This window comes from Saccopteryx bilineata, chromosome 3 (assembly GCF_036850765.1).
Source record: "Saccopteryx bilineata isolate mSacBil1 chromosome 3, mSacBil1_pri_phased_curated, whole genome shotgun sequence".
Classification (NCBI taxonomy): Eukaryota; Metazoa; Chordata; class Mammalia; order Chiroptera; family Emballonuridae; genus Saccopteryx; species Saccopteryx bilineata.
Genome location: NC_089492.1, coordinates 302438813 through 302454954, shown reverse-complemented (window position 1 = coordinate 302454954; position 16142 = coordinate 302438813). Strand labels below are relative to the sequence as shown.

General features: G+C 45.9%; 2 protein-coding genes across 7 annotated transcripts in view; both read right to left on the bottom strand.

The window, feature by feature from the left end:
- The window catches only part of LOC136331961 (leukocyte immunoglobulin-like receptor subfamily A member 6), a 50975-nt gene that overhangs the window by 15980 nt on the left and 18853 nt on the right, over positions 1 to 16142 (bottom strand). The gene's annotated exons all lie outside the window — the stretch shown is intronic.
- LOC136331960 (leukocyte immunoglobulin-like receptor subfamily A member 6) lies at positions 5846 to 14001 on the bottom strand. 5 transcript variants are annotated; one of them, XM_066271145.1, is made up of 11 exons: positions 13913 to 14001; positions 13570 to 13627; positions 13409 to 13444; positions 12942 to 13226; positions 12493 to 12795; positions 11978 to 12274; positions 11425 to 11727; positions 9647 to 9763; positions 8852 to 8907; positions 6499 to 6660; positions 5846 to 6418 (listed from the first exon to the last, which is right to left on the bottom strand). In XM_066271145.1, the coding sequence occupies exons 1-11, from the start codon at positions 13913 to 13915 to the stop codon at positions 6209 to 6211; spliced, it is 1830 nt and encodes a 609-aa protein (XP_066127242.1). In that variant the 5' UTR covers positions 13916 to 14001; the 3' UTR covers positions 5846 to 6208. The 5 variants fall into 5 exon arrangements, 4 of the variants coding, with proteins under 4 accessions (XP_066127242.1, XP_066127241.1, XP_066127243.1 ...); XM_066271144.1 differs by having other exon boundaries at positions 6499 to 6663; positions 8852 to 8904; XM_066271146.1 differs by having other exon boundaries at positions 8852 to 8904.

The following is a 16142-nucleotide window of genomic DNA, read 5'->3' as shown; positions in this document are numbered from 1 at the left end:
TTAAAGATAATTTCATAAATGATAAAAATTCTTTGTTATTTATTATTATTATTATTATTATTTTTTACAGAGGCAGAGATAGGGACAGAGAGAGATGAGAAGCATCAATCATCAGTTTCTCGTTGCGCGTTGCGACTTCTTAGTTGTTCATTGATTGCTTTCCCACACGTGCCTTGACCGCGGGCCTTCAGCAGACCGAGCAACCCCCCGCTGGAGCCAGCGACCTTGGGTCCAAGCTGGCGAGCTCTTTGCTCAAGCCAGATGAGCCCGCGCGCGACCTCTGGGGTCTCGAACCTGGGTACTTCTGCATCCCAGTCCGACGCTCTATCCACTGCGCCACCGCCTGGTCAGGCTATTTATTATTTTTTAAAGAAATTATTTATTGATTTGAGTAAGAGAGAGAGAGAAAGAGACAGAGATAGACAGACAGACAGGAACGCTGGTGTGCTCCTGAATGTGCCCTGATTGGGGATTGAACCAGCAACCTCTGTGCTTCAGGACAATGCTCTAACAAACCAAGCTATCTGGCCAGGGTAAATTCTTTGTTATTTATGATGATTTTTTTTCTATTGTTTATTGGTGTTGTGTTTTAACAAATGCTTTGCATCTGTTGATATGATCTTTTTTTTCCTCTTTCTTCTTTTAATGTTTAAATTGTATTAATTGAAATTTTAAAATATGAATTTAACCATGCATTCCTAAAAACATACACTTGCATGATCATGATAGGTTATTCAGTATATGCATTGATGTATCTTGTTTGACTATTTTTTTTTTTAATTTATTTATTTATTTATTTATTTTTTACAGAGACAGTGAGTGAGTCAGATTGAGGGATAGACAGGGACAGACAGACAGGAACGGAGAGAGATGAGAAGCATCAATCATTAGTTTTTCATTGCGTGTTGCAACACCCTAGTTGTTCATTGATTGCTTTCTCATATGTGCCTTGACTGCGGGCCTTCAGCAGACTGAGTAACCCCTTGCTTGAGCCAGTGACCTTGGGTCCAAGCTGGTGAGCTTTGCTCAAACCGGATGAGTCTGCACTCAAGCTGGCGACCTCTGGGTCTCGAACCTGGGTCCTTCCACATCCCAGTCCGATGCTCTATCCACTGCGCCACCTCCTGGTCAGGCTGACTATTTTGTTTAGGAGTTTACGCCGAAGTTCATGTATGAGAGCTTCCTATGATGTTCCCATTTTGTAGTTTTTTTGTTTGGTTTTGGTATTAATTTAATTCTGGCCTGATAAACTGCATTGAGGGAATATGCCTTCTTTTACTAGCTTTTGGACTCTGAGTTCACTTTATAAGAAAACTTTAAATTACATTTAATATATATAACATTTCAGAGTGTCTATATTCTATGTTCATCATTTTGGTCAATTGTATTATGTGGATTTTGTTCGTTTCATCTGCATTTTTTGATATACTGACATAAAATTGTTCCTAATGTTTCTTTTAAAATGTATTTGTTTGCTGTTAAAGTATATTTGACATACAATATTATATGCGTTTCAGGTGTACAAATTTTGTAATGTTCTGTTATATATATATTTAGAAAATTAAATTTAACAGCGTGACATTGATCAATAAGAGTACATAGGTTTCAGGTTAACATCTCTATAGCATTTGAACGGTTGATTGTGTTGTGTGCTTATCACCCAAAGTCAAATCACTCCATCACTGCATACTTGTCCCTCTTAACTCACCTTCTCCAACCCACTCCCCCACATTCCTCTTCCCTCTGTTAAGAACTTTACTTTTATCTATGTCCGTGAGTCTCAGTTTTATATCCCACCTATGTGTGAAATCATATAGTTCTTAGCTTTTTATAATTTGCTTATTTCACTCAGTATAATGTTCTAAGGCCGATATTTCTTTATTGATTTTCTGTATGGATGATCTGTCTAAAGTCATCAATGGTGTGTTGAAATCTCCAAGTATGATTGTGTTTTTGTCTATTTCTATTTGTAGATCAGTTAATAGAGGTTGTATATATTTTGGTGATCCCTGATTCAGTGCATATATATTAAAAAGTGTTATATCATCTTGGTACAGTGTCCCATTTATCATTATGAAATATCCACCTTTGTCTCCTGTTGCCTTTGTTGTCTTGAAGTCAGTATTGTCAGATATAAGTATGGCTACACCTGCTTTTTTGTAGCTATTATTTGCTTGGAGTATTATTTCCAACCTTTCACTTTGAGTTGACTTTTATTCTTTCAGCTTAGATGTGTCTCTTGAAGGCAACATATGGCTAGGGTTTGCTTTTTGATTTATTCTGCTATTCTGTGCCTGTTTCTTTGTGAGTTCAGTCCATTTACTTTTAGCGTAATTATTGACACTTGAGAATTTCCTATAGCCATTTTATGTTTTGTTTTCTGGTAGCTCTGTGCTTTGTTTAGTTCTTCTCTTTTGTTTTTCTGTCAGTTGTTTTTGTTTGGTGGTATTTCATACTTCTTTCTCCCGTTTATTCTTTGTTCTTTTTTTATATTCTTTTTATTGAAATTTATTCTCTTTTAAAAATAGGTGTTTTAAAAATAGTGGCTTTTTCATGGGTAGTTACCATTAGGTTATGAAGAGAAATGATTTTTTATGTACAAGAGTCCTTTGTTTTATGAGTGCTTCTGCACTCCATCCTATTTTGCTACTGTAGATCTTTATTCTCTCCTCTTTATGTTATTGTTGTCATAGATTATCTTTGTTTTTATTGTGGCCTTGTTGGAGCTTTTACTTGTAGTTTTGATTTGTTTTGTTCTTTGTGTCTGGTTGAATAACCCCCTTGAGTATTTCCTGCAGTGGAGGTTTTCTGGTTATATCTCCTCAGCTTCTGTATGCCTGCAAATATTTTTATTTCTCCTTCATATTTGAAGGATAACTTTGATGAACATGATATTTTTGGCTGATAATTCCTCTCTTTCAGGACTTTCAATGTTTGGGTAAACTCTCTTCTGGCTTGTAGAGTTTCTGTTAAGAAGTGTGATGATGACCTAATGGGCTCTCCTTCATGTTATATTCTTTTTTTCCCTAGCTGCCTTGAGGATTCTTCCTTTGTCATTGATTTTTGACAACTTTATGATGTACTTTGGAGTAGGTCTGTTTGGATTGAGGTAACTCGGCATTCTGTTTGTTTCTTGGATTTGAGGCTCTCTTTCTATATGCTTGAGAAATTTTCATCAATTATTTGTTTGAATAGGCTCTCCATTCCATTCTCCCTCCCTTTTTTGGATATACCCGTTATTTTTATATTGCTCTTTCTGATGCAATCAGACAATTTTTGTAGAGCTCTATCATTTTTTAAAATTCATGAGTCTCTCCTTTCTTCTCTCTGTAGCATCTCTTGTTGCCTGTCTTTGATGTCACTTATTCTCTCCTCTATCTGGCTTGTTCTATTAGCTAATATTGCTAGCTCATTTTTCAAATTATATATTGAATTCTTCATTTCTTGTTTTTAAAGTTTCAATCTTTTTGGTGAGGTATTTGTTTTATTTTCTGAGCTCATTGAGTTGTATATTGGTGTTTTCACATCTCATTGAGTATTTTCAGGACTTCAGTTTTGAATTCTTTATGGTTTAACTTCAAGTTTTTCATGTGATTGAGATTGCCTTCTGGAGGTTTCTCATTTTCTTTCTGAACTGTATCTCTGTCTTATGTAACCATGATATTAAGTTTCTGCTTTCTTGATGACATTTGAGAGTGATATTGTCAAAAACTCTAACAAAGAAGAAATAATAAAAATAAAAAATAAAAATGAACAATATAATAAAAATATAAAAAATTAAAATAATGACAAGTATAAAACCCCTACAAAAAACAAAGATAAAAAAGAAGTTACCCACAAAAATAAGAATGAAAATATATAAATGAAAGAAAATGAAATTCATTTGAGAAAAAGGAGAAAAAAAAAAGAAATAAAGAAAAGGTTTCAGTTTTGAGAGGTTGTTTTGCTTTCTTCTAGTAGATGGCATTGTATTAGGCATTTTAGCTGTGTCAAATTTTTGGGCTGACCTTTGTTGAGATGTTGCTGTTGCAATAGTGTAGGCAGGGCTGAGTTGTGTTGGTGGGTGGGTCATGTTGTGAGGATTTATGGCCTTACATCTTTATGGCTATAGCAATGGTGATCTCAGGCCTCCTCACTTCACAACAGACCAGGGAGCCAGACGTAGTGCACCTCAGTTCTTCAGGAAAAAGTGTCTTTTAGAAGAGTTAGTTGTGGGGTCTATCTCTGCCACTCTCTGTACTGAGATCTGAGAGGCTGGGGGGGGGGAAAACTTTGGTTTTTTCTGTCTCTGTGCCGAGTGTGGCCCATGGGCATACTGCGAGAACACTGGCCATGACTCTGCAGCTGCTTTGGTTTAGTATCTCTCCCTCTGTCCCTCAATCTCACCACTTCTCTCAGCAGAAGAAGACCCAGTCATTCTGGGCTTGTCCCCTCTCTGGAGCTCCTGCAGACCTAATCCAGACAGTCTGTATTTTTTTCTTCTCTGAAGACTCAGCAGAAAAAAAAAAAAGAACAGTCACTCTAGGCTTATCCCCTCTCCTGAGCCCCTGTAGGCAAAAAACCAGATAGTCTGGGCCTCTCCTCTCTCCAGAGCCCACCATGAGTGCATTTTATCTTCTGCTCGCTTCTCAACACTTTCCACCTTTGGTTCATTTGGTGCTTGGATCTTTCAGGTGTGCCTGCAAGCCCAGCTGGGGTCGTTTCACTGCATTATAGCTGTTTAATTTGTTGAAATTTCTAGGGGAGAGATCGAGAGTATCTCTCACAATGCCATTAGTCAGACATCATTCTGTTACCTATTTAAACTGTAGGAACTGTGATGCTATCCTGACAGAAGTGATGCATGCTTCTGTATTTGTTCCATGTTCATTGTGCTAGAATCTGTAAGTGTGCATAATGTTTTTCAAGAATAAAATTTTTTGGCTTCTTCATTTTTCTCTATGTTTTGTTTGTCTGTGGTATTTTTATCCTAGTTTAATATTGAAAAATTTGCTATTATTTTTCTAAATCCTTGACATAATATCTTAGGTTGTTGATTTATTTTTTTATTTTTGTTATTTTTTTAATAAAATGAAGTGTTTTGTTAACTTATTATTGTTACTTTTTTTAGCAAGTGAGAGAGAGAGAAAGAGACAGATAGAAACAGTTTGACAGGAAGGGAGAGAAATGAGAAGCATAAATTCTTTGTTTGGCATCTTAGTTATTTATTGATTGCTTTCTCATATGTGCCATGATGGGGGTGGGGGCTGCAGCTGAGCCAGTGACCCCGTGCTTAAGCAGGTGACCTTGGACTCAAGCCAGTGACCTTGGGCTTCAAGCCAGCAACCTTTGAGCTCAAGCCAGTGACCATGGGGTCATGTCTATGATCCCGTGCTCAAGCCTGCAACCTCAGGGTTTTGAGCCTAGGTCCTCAGCATCCCAGGCCAATGCTCTATTCACTGTGCCACCACCTGGTCAGGCTGTTAATTTAATTTTTTAGGTGATAATTTTATTTCTTTTTAAATTGTATCTACTGTATTTGGGTAACATTGTTTAATAACATTATATAGGTTTCAAGCATACAATTCTGTAATACATTCTCTGTATATTGTATTGTGTGCTTACCACCCAGAGTCTGGTCTCCTTTTGTCACCTTATATTTGACTCCTTTTACCCTCATTATCCCCTCGCCCTCTCTTCCCCTCTGGTAACTGCCCTTCTGTTGTCTGAATCTATGGGTTTGTTTTGTTTTCTTTTTTGTTATTTTCTGTATGTTTGTGTGTGTGTGTGCGTATTTCATCTATGCATAAATGTTCAGAAGCATTTACCAGTGAAGCTTTCCAAACTCTGAGTTAACTTTGCAGGAAAATTTTTAATTACTGATCCAATATATTTAATATACATGACAGTTCACAGTTTCAGATCTCACCCACATATGATTGAAATGATATGGTTCTTGTCCTTTTCAGTGTGCCTTATCTCACTCAGCATAATACTCTCAAGATCCATCCATGTTGCTGAAAATGGCACTTTTTCATCTATTTTTTTACAGCTGATAACAGTCTATTATATATATTACCACATCTTCACCCTGTCATCCATTGAAGGACACTTAGGTTGTTTCTATGTCTTCACCTCTTTCTTTTCTAATATATTAATTCATAGTCCTTAATTTTGCATTTTATAGATTTAATGTGTAATATTTACATTATTCATTTAAAGCACTCTCTCACTTCTGTTTTGGTTCTAAATTCATACTCTCTGGAGTGTGGGGTCCTGGTCCATCCCTGGGCTGATGGACGGCCAGAGCAGCATACATGCTGGGCTCATCTGGGGGCTCCTCTGATGAGGAGGAAGGGGGTGTAGTTGTATCCTGTCTGGGAGTCAAGTGGTTCAGCTGGGCATAGGTCACATCCTGGGGGGCATCAGAAGCAGCAGCCTGGAGCAGGGGGAGAGTGAGGGAGATGGAACATGGATGGGGTGGGGGGATTCCAGGGGCATGGAGAGCATGGGACCCACCTGACTGTCCATCTGTCTGTCCTCTTCTGCTTGTTTGTCCTTCATGTCCAGCAATCCCCCCGACAGGGAGGAAGGACAGGTGGCCATTCCCTGCCTGAGTCTTGATCTTGAGTGGTTCACCTGGGTGGACGACACTCCCTGGGTGACTTCATCGTTCCCGTTCTGCTGCAGAGACAGTGAGACAGAGACAGTGTCCCCTGATTGTACTGGTGAAAACCTCCAGTAAATTATTCACCTGTTGTCAGAGTGAGGATGTGAAATTTTATTTTTTTTATCATTTAAAAGAATCTTATTTATTTTAAGTGAAAACTTACTTTCTAAGTTACAGAGGTACATAATTTGTTTATGCACATTTCATTATCAAAGAATTTGGCATACAGATATTTTTAAATTTAAATCATTTCTACATTTTCTTTTTTTTATTAAAAAAAATTTAGTGAAAGGAGGAGAGGCAGAGACAGAGTCCTGCATGTGCCCCCACTGGGATCCACCTGGCAAGCCCACTAGGGGCAATGCTCTGCCCATCTGGGGGCCCTTGCTCCATTGCAAGTGGAGCCTCTTTTTTTTTTTTGTGCCTGAGGTGGAGGCCATGGAACCATTCTCAGTGCCCAGAGCCAACTCACTCTAATTGAGACTTGGCTGCAGGAGGGAAGGAGGAGAGCTAGCTAGCTATATAGTTAGATAGATAGAGAGAGAGAAGTGACGGGGGAAAGGTAGAGAAGCAGATGGGCGCTGTTCCTGTGTGCCCTGACCAGGAATTGAACCCGGGACATCCACACACCTGGCTGATGCTCAACCACTGAGACAACTGGCCAGAGCCTTATACATTTTTTCAATTTAATGTGTTAACATGGTTTCAAAGTCCCACTCAATAAAACACCCTTGGCCCCCAGTATCATGCCCGCCATGCTCCATGCAAAGTCTCTTTCCATTCCCATGTCACTCTCTTTGTTCCCCTCCCCCTAACTCCCTCCCCCCTTTCCCTTTGGAACTTGCTACCCCGTTAGCTGTATCTATGTGTTATGTATATAATATATAATTTGGCTAATCCCTTCACCTTCTTTGATCCCATCCCCTGATCCTCTTTCTCTCTGACAGCTGTCCATCTGTTCCTTGTGACTGTGCCTCTATATCTATTTTGTTTCTCAGTTTATTGTGTTCATTAGATTTCACATATAAGAGAGATCATATGACATTTGTCTTACTCTTCCTGGCTTATTTCACTTGGCGTAATAATCTCCAGGTCCATCCATGCCTTTGCATAATGTTAAAATTCTTTTTTGTGGCTGCATCGTATTCCACTGTGTATATGTACCAGACATTTTTTATCTACGTGTCTACTGATGGACACTTGAGCTGTTTCCAGATCAGAGTGATGATGTTAAACTTTAAATCAGATTAGACTGGCCCTGGATAGTTGGCTCAGTGGATGAAGCATCAGTCTGGCATGTGGATGTCCCTGGTCTGATCCCTGGTCAGGGCACACATAAAATGTGACCATCTGTTTTTCTTCCTTCTTTTTCCCCTTTTCATTCTCTTCCCTCCAACAGCCAGGGGCTTGGTTGGCTTGAGTGTTAAGGAGAGTTCAGTTAATTCCAGCATTGGCCTTTGATGACGGTGCTGGGTAGATGCAGTAGTCTGTCTATCTTCCCTCTTTTCACTTAAAACAAATTCAGATTAGGTCACACTCTTGATGGAACCTGCAGGGACTTCCTAAGCCTTGGAACATCTGGATGCTTCTATGGTTCTGACTCCTTACACTCTCTTGCTGATTTGACTCCTGCCATTTGGCCCATTTTGTTGAATAAGCATGTCCTGCCTCAGGACCTTTGCACCTGCTGTTTTCTCTTTTCCTCTATGGCTACACACTCTAGCCCCACCCCTGCCTTATTTTCCTTCACAGCACTTTGCTCTTTAGGACATTGTCCCCTTATTTGCATATTCTCTCCCTCCCCCACAGGTGAGCTGGAGGAGTGTGGAGACTGTGTTGCTCAGGGCTGCACTGTGGCCCCTAAATGGAGCTGGTAAACAGTGAGCTCCCCTCACATCTGCTGGTGAATGAATGAAGGGGGCCCTGAGGACCTGTGGGTGATTCACTTGTTCATGTGTCCTCCTGAGACCTGGGGCTGCACAAGGTCAGACAGAGGATCAGGAGCCAGCAAAGGGGACCACATATGATGTCACAGGGAAACCAGGAGGAGTGAGTCACAGCAAAGTGACCGGGGTGCCCAGAAGGGGAAGTGAGTGTGGGACGCTCCTGTGAACCAGTGAGGTGAGGACAGGGAAATGTTTGTTGGACTAAACTGGGCAACAGGAAGGTCCTTGGTGGCCTGGACAGGAGCAGGGGTCTCACCCGAGGGTCCAGCTCTATGACCTTCTCAGGCTGTGGGTCCTTCATGGCAGCATCTGCTGGGGCAGAATCGAGGTGTGTCCCGGCAGTGTCCCTGAGATCTCAAGGCTGCAGAGCCCACCTGCTCCCAGATGGGCCACTAACCCAGGGGTGAGGTGAGGTGCCAGATCACACAGTGAGGATTTCAGTCCTTCCCACCTCTGACCCCACACCCTTTCTGCCTCTCCCTTCCCATCATCTCCTAAATCCCTATGCCCCCTCCCCCAGGGCAGCCCTCTCTTCCTCTCACAGAGGGGCTCTTCCTGGGCATCCCCAGCTGGGCTGCAGCTGGCAGAGGAGACAGGAGTGTTAGGGGCAGAGAGGGGCCGTGGATGGTGAGAGTCTGGGGGTCTTTGGGGCAGCAATTACTGGCATGCAGGTCTTTGTGTTTGGGCTTGGGGGTCTGTGGCCCCAGCAGGAAGTTAGACATAAGCTTCTCTCTGGGCTGGTCAAGAGGGACAGTCTCAGCCCTGGGAGGTTAGGGCCTCCATTACTGCGTGATTCAACAGAAAAGACAGAAGCCTTAACACACACTTGTACATATCTTTTAGTATTTCATGAGATTGAAAATGATAAAAGATAACCTCACATTTGTACATCTATGCTGACAATGAGTATTTTTTTTCTAGATTTTCTGATTTGAGATTCTAGAGAAATATTTTTCCCAGCTGCCCTTCTCCACCTATTTGGTTTTCCTGTGCCTGGTCCTCTGAGCCCCCACCCCTCTCTGTGACCCAGGTCACCTGATGCCCTACTTACTTGACATCCTGTCTTTGCTCTGACGCTGGTGTCGTAGGAAGAGGAAAAGAAGGAGGGAGAGCAGCAGGACAAGGACCACTGAGACCCCAATCAGGATAATCTGGTACCACTTGAGACCTTGGACATAAATGACATCATGAATGAGCCAGTGATGCCATTTAATGAGCACCTACTGTGTGTGAGGCAGGTGCTGGGGGCTGTCATCCATCTCCTCTCCCCCTCCCCACAGTCAGGCACAAGGATTCCTGACCTCACCCCCATTGCACTGACGCTCAAGAGGTTCACTACATGCCCCATGTCACCCAGCCTGGAGGGGGCAGATCTGGGCTTGGAACCTGGGTCTGTGGGCTCCCTGTGCTGTCCTCATGTCACAAGCTGGTGTCCACCTATCTCCCAGGTGATCACCAGCTTCGTACCCTGGGTTCCTCATCTGCGAGGGGCCTGTCCATGTCCCATCGGGAGCTGAGGTTCCTTTGTTATTACCTGACCCCAGCACAGCAGGGACTCAGTTGGGACAGGGGGGTGGGGAGGGCTCTGTGTCACCTGGGACTCCTCTCCACCCTGCAGGACCCTGATACTTTATTGGGTAGGTCAGGCTAGACTGGGGGCCCTGCCTTCTTGAGGTCTGTGAGGACCCCTGTGTCACCTGTCCTTACAGCAGCCTGTGAGAAGGATGGAACCAGGGATGGACCGACAAGAATCCGACACTCAGAGGAGAGAAGGGACAGCCTGGCCCCACAGCAGGAGCAGCAGAGCTGGGAGCTGACCCAGGTCTGACTCCTGTCCCCTCTCTCCTCTGTGCTGAGCCTGAGCTGAGAGAATGTACCTGGTTGGCTCAGAACCTTGGCCTGTTTGTTCGTCCCTTTATAGAGTCACCGTCACTGCTTCGGAGGGGACATTCCCCATAACATCACACCTGGGGCTTCCCTGGAAGCCCCCTCTCCCAGGAGCTCAGAGCCAGAACTGACAGGAAATCTGAGCTCTGGGCCACGATTCTGTCCTTTTACACTTGGGGACACTTAGGCCACACAGGGGAAGGAGTGTTCATGTCAGTGTCCCCACAGATGCCTGAACTCCCATATGACGCTGCCCCTGTCCCCCGTGGATGCACCCACCTCCTCCTCACAGAGACCCTCACTTACCCCTCTGTGGGTCTGACTCCATGGGGGCAGGAACCAATCTTCAGAGCTTCCTTGGGATCAGGATGATGTGTGAGGGTGGGGGCTGTCTTCTTACCTAAGCCTGGGCCCCAACAACGCCCTCTGCCACGACCACCCCACTTGTCACCTGCCCTCCTCACCACTCTGAGGGCTTGACTGCGTGGTTTGGGGAGGGGAGAATGCTCAGAGTCCCTGAAGCTCTGTGTCTCCCCTGAAATTTTTCCCGATTCTCAGCACCCCTGTGACACAAGCTTGTCCTTAAGTACCTGGGGGACATTAAAACTTCTGAGAAGCTCAGAGACACCCCTAGCAAACAGGTTCCAGTGGCTCACCAATGGTGGAGATGAGCCTATGGGTGGGGGCTGGGGTCTGCAGTGTCCTGGGAAGGGCGATATAGGGGGTGAGAGTCTGCGGCTGACCCTGGAGTCTCCACCTCACTCAGACTCCTCCTGCATCAGTTCTGTGGCCTCCCCAACACACTCCCACGGGCCACCCAGCACATTCTGGACCCCAGGTCAGGGAGGGGTGGGCATGGGACAGTGTGTCTCTGAGGAGTATGTATCTTCTGGGTGACAAGATCCTGAACTGACAGAAAATACAGGGTCACTGTCCCCTCACCTGAGACCAGGAGCTCCAGGGACTCACTGGGGTGTGACAGCAGGTAGGGGTTAGAGCCCTGTGATCTGTAGCAGCTGTAGGTCCCCCCGTGGGCTGAGGTCACAGGACACATGGAGAACTCTGCCTGGTACTGCTGAGCTCGGAGCTCTGATCTAAGACGCACGGGGGGATTGGCTGTCCCCTCCTTGGACAGAAGGAAAGTGTCCGTCGGGCTCTGTGACTGACACAGCAGGGTCACGTTCTCTCCCGAGTCCACTGTGTTGTTCGGCTGCACCGAGAGGGAGGGTCTGTCAGGGAGCCATTCTAGAGAGAGAGAGGGTGGGTGAGGGGCTGCCCGCCACCTTGTTCTGACCTGAGAGTCAGCAGCCCTCTCTCTGAGGACCCTCCTCTCTGTCTGTCTCTGTTTCTCTGAGTCTCCCCTCCCCTCCCATCCCCTGTCTCTCTGTCTCCCTCCCTGGGACCCTGCACATTCACTCTTCCCATCACCACCTGAGATCCTCCACTAGGACCTGTGCAGAGTCTGGGTCCCTGACTGAACCCATTGGGTCCTCACCTGCCACCAGGATGTCCACGGGGTCACTGGGGGCCGACCACTCGGAGGAGAGGTTGTGTCCACCGTAGCATCTGTACTGGCCCCCGTGGGAGCTGCTCACAGTGTCCAGGGAGAAGTTGGCCTGAGAGAGCCCAGCCTGGGGCTGCAGGACAAGATTCTGGGGGAGGTCATGTCCCCCCTCCTTGATGAGAACAAACCTGTCATAGCCGACATCAGAGTGACACTGGAGAGTCAGGCTCTCTCCAAAGACCACGATAGGGCCCTGCTGGGTCAGGAGGGAGGGCTTCTGAGACACACCTGGGGAGACCAGACGTGAGTTACAGGGGCTGCTCCTCCCATGCAATGCCTTCTTCCGTCCTGGCCCAGGTCTCACTGTCTCTCTCTCTGTCTCTGACTCAGGAGCTCCTGTGCTCCCCTCCCCCCACCCTCTCACATGGGGCTCCCTCACAGCAACGATGATAGTAATGTGTCTGATGCCTCAATCCATGGATGGGACACTAATGGGACTTACTCACCTGAGACCAGGAGCTCCAGGGCATCACTGGGCGGTGACCACACCTGGGATCTGTCTCTGTAACAGCCATAGCATTTGAATGTCCACCTGTGACTGGGGTTCACGGGGCCCACAGGGAACAGGGCCCGGTATCTTCCCCTGAGGTGTGACTGTGAGTCCAGGGTCCAGGAGAACCTGTGTTTTTCTTCCTTAGTCAGAATAAACCTGTCAAATCCCTCCCATGAGTAACACTGGAGGGTCACGTTCCCTCCTGAGGTCACGACAGGGCTGGGCAGGGCTGAGAGGCTGGGTTTGCTGTAGAATCCTAGGAGAGGAGGAGGCAGCATGTTAGATGGGGCTCACCCCTCTCTCACATCCCCCAGGGCTGGGCTCTGAAAGGGGAGACCTCCTTAGAGCAGACCCCCTTCCTGAGGGCAGAGCCTGAGGCTGGGACCCCTGGTGTTTCCTTACCTTGTACCACCAGCTCCAGGGGGTCACTGAGCTCTGACCAGTCAGTGGAGTTGAGGTATCTACAGTAATATCTCCCTGCATCACGCTCTGTCATGTACTTGATGGGGAACTTGGCCTTGTTCTCGGACTTCAGTGGCTTCTGTCTGTCCCACAGTTGTGTGCTTCCCTCTTTATGCAGATGGTACTTCTCAGCCCCCAGGGTCCCCTGACACCAGAGGGTCACAGGGTCCCTCCAGGGGATCACAGAGCCAGGCTCCGCCCAGAGCATGGGCTTGGGGAGGGTCCCTGGAAGGAGTCAGAGGTAATAAGACATTCCCCCTCCCCCCGCTCCCAGCTGTCAGTCCCAGGACCCTCCCAGGGTCTCTCATCTGTCAGACAGGTCTGCTGTTTTCCATCCCCAGCTGCCCGTGGGGTGGCCCCTGTCCCCTATGACAAATGGGACCGGGGGCTCCTGTGAACAGACTCACCTGCCTGCACTCGGGACCTCGGGCTCACACTCAGTCCTGGAAGAGAGTTCCTGTGAGAGATTTGCTCCTGAGCCTGAGCAGAACCCTCTCACCCCTGTGAACCTCCTGACTCATGGGGTCCATCCAAGACCAGGGCTTCCCCTTCCCCTCCCCATTCTCACCTAGGCAGAGCAGGGCTGTGAGTGTGGGGGTCATGGAGTCTCCTCTCTCTGGACCCCGCTGTGCAGATGGAGGAAACCAAGGCAGAAAGACACAGGGTGTGGCCACTAGGAGGCTGTCCCTCCCTGTCACAGGGCTGTCACGTCAGCACCCCCCAGAAAGGAGAACATTCCTCCCCAGGGCCTAGCTCTCATTTTCATGATGCCACAGGAAATAACCCACAGCCTCCTGAGATGCCCTTTCCAGATGAGGTGACCCAGGGCACAGCCTTCCCTGTCAGAGCCTCCCCTGTGGAGTCACCTTCATCCTCAGCCTGTTCATCAACTCCTCCCTGTGGGTCCTCACCATGGACGGTGGTCACCAGCCCTGGAGATGCTTCAGGAAGACGTGAGTCCCTGTGACTGCAGAGCTCAGATCAACAGGGACAGGTCCACCGTCTCCCTGTGCAGTTCAGGTCTGTGTGTCTGACAATGAGCACCAAGGGGAATACAGGGAAATAGGGAAGAAAACATGGTTCTTCTATGGCTCAAGAGTGTGGCTTTCTTTTCATTATAGCTGTCATCTCAGACTTCTCTTTTTTTCTTAGTGACAGCTTTTTTTTCTCTTGATTTTCATTTTTGGGGGGACAAGCCTCTGAGTTGTTTCTGCCCCCTTATTGTCCCTTGTTTCCTGGGTTCAAGTCTCCCCCTCATCCTGTGGTCCTGCTTTCCAGCTTTAAGGGACACTGATTTGGGTTAGAGCTCTGATATTGATGAACAATAAGTATTTATTTAGATAACCATCACCCAATACCTGTGCACCCTTGAGTGATAACATCCTACCTCTGAGCCTCAGTTTCCTCATTTGGCCAGGCTGTCATGAACCCCCCTCCTCAGAGTGGTTGTGGGTCAGTGGTGCTGGGTTCCTGGGAGGGAGACATCAGTTTCAGACCAGATGAAGTCCTGAGGGGGCTGGGACATGAGAGAATCAGGGTGTCCACCAGCAAGTGCAGGATTGCTGTGCTGACTGTAGACCCTGTCAGCTTTGAATAGCAAGTAAAGCTACTGACAGTGGTTCTAAAATATGTAGCACAGCCACGTGCAGAAAAAGAGAAATGACATTTCCCCAAATGGAGAGGAAACCACAGCAGGGAACAGATACCAAAAGTGAGTGGCCACTAATGCCCAGAACCATCCATGAGTCAATGGGAGATTTCCACCTGTGCGGACAGAGAGTGGGACCTCAGGTCTTCACAGAAAGGGAGGGGCCGGGTCCAGGTGAAGTTGGAAGCTGTGGTCCCCTGCCCCGTGTTTCTCTATGAGCACTGGGATATCTCTGCCCACTGGCCTGAGCTCAGCAGTGAGCTACCTCCCTTGTTTGTCCTGGAACAGATAAAGTCTAGTATCATCAGCCATGGCGTTTTTCATGTGAGCATTTGAGGCTCCCACCGGCCAGGCCCTGATGGACGGAACGTTGAGCAGATGCTCCATCTGAGAGAGCGAATACCATACGACAGGAACAGCTGCCACTGTCTCCTTGTTAGCCTGAGTCCCAGGAGGGCCCGAGGAGAAACCTGGGCAAGAGCAGATGTGTGAGGGGAGAGACTTCTGAGCAGAATGGACATAGAGTTCATTCTGATAATGACAAGATGCTATGGACAGTAGTCTATTGATAACAGGCACTGTCATGTGCAATGAAATAAAGTCAATAGGACAATATGAGAGTCATTTGAGATCTGATGTTCAAATATCTAAAAACTAAAGGGATGATTCAAATTCTGAGCCAAGAATATGGATTATTCATATAAGTCTATATTGAGTTAGGCATCTTAGAGATAAAAAAGAACCCAACAGAATAAACATATAAAATAATTTATTCCATAAAGGATGAGACACAGCTGAAGGACCAATTATGAGAGTGGAGAACAATATTGAGGAAATTCCCAGAGTGCAACATAGGGAGACCAGCAGTGGGGATTCAACATATTTAGGGACTAGAATGAGGAGGGCCAGTGTCATGTCGGTGGTGTGAGAATGCCATTTAGTAACAGCTCGAAAGGTAAATAACTGAGTAACCAGCTAAGTGATAGGGTGCATCTACTTAAAAATGCAATCTGTATTTTGACGTTTTGTGGTAAATGAAGACAATGAAGAAAATTTTTGTTATTATTTTTATTTAGAAAATTAAATTTAACAGGGTGACATTGATCAACAAGAGTACAGAGGTTTCAGGTAAACACGTCTGTAGCATTTGACCTATTGATTATGTTGTATACCCATCACCCAATGTCTAATCATTTTCTGGCACCTTATATAAATATATGTTACTCTTTACACCCCTCCCCAATGTCCCCCTCCCCCACATCTTTCTGTCTCTGGTAAGCACTTCACTTTTATCTATGCCCATGAGTCTCAGTTTTATACCTTACCTATGTGTGAAATCATACAGTTCTTACCTTTTTCAGATTTACTTATTTTACACAATATAAAGTTTTTAAAGTCCATCTATGTTGTCATAAATGGCAATATGTCATCATTTCTTATGGGTGAATAGTGTTTCATTGTATATATATATGTACCACATCCTCTTTATCTAA

Excerpts from the sequence above, each read along its gene's own strand:
- LOC136331960 (XM_066271145.1), bottom strand. Across the intron at positions 12,796-12,941 it reads CCTGGAGCTGGTGGTACAAG|GATTCTACAGCAAACCCAGC; the intron begins GTAAGGAAACAC and ends CTCCTCTCCTAG. Across the intron at positions 8,908-9,646 it reads GAGCAAAGACAGGATGTCAA|CAGATGCTGCCATGAAGGAC; the intron begins GTAAGTAGGGCA and ends ATTCTGCCCCAG.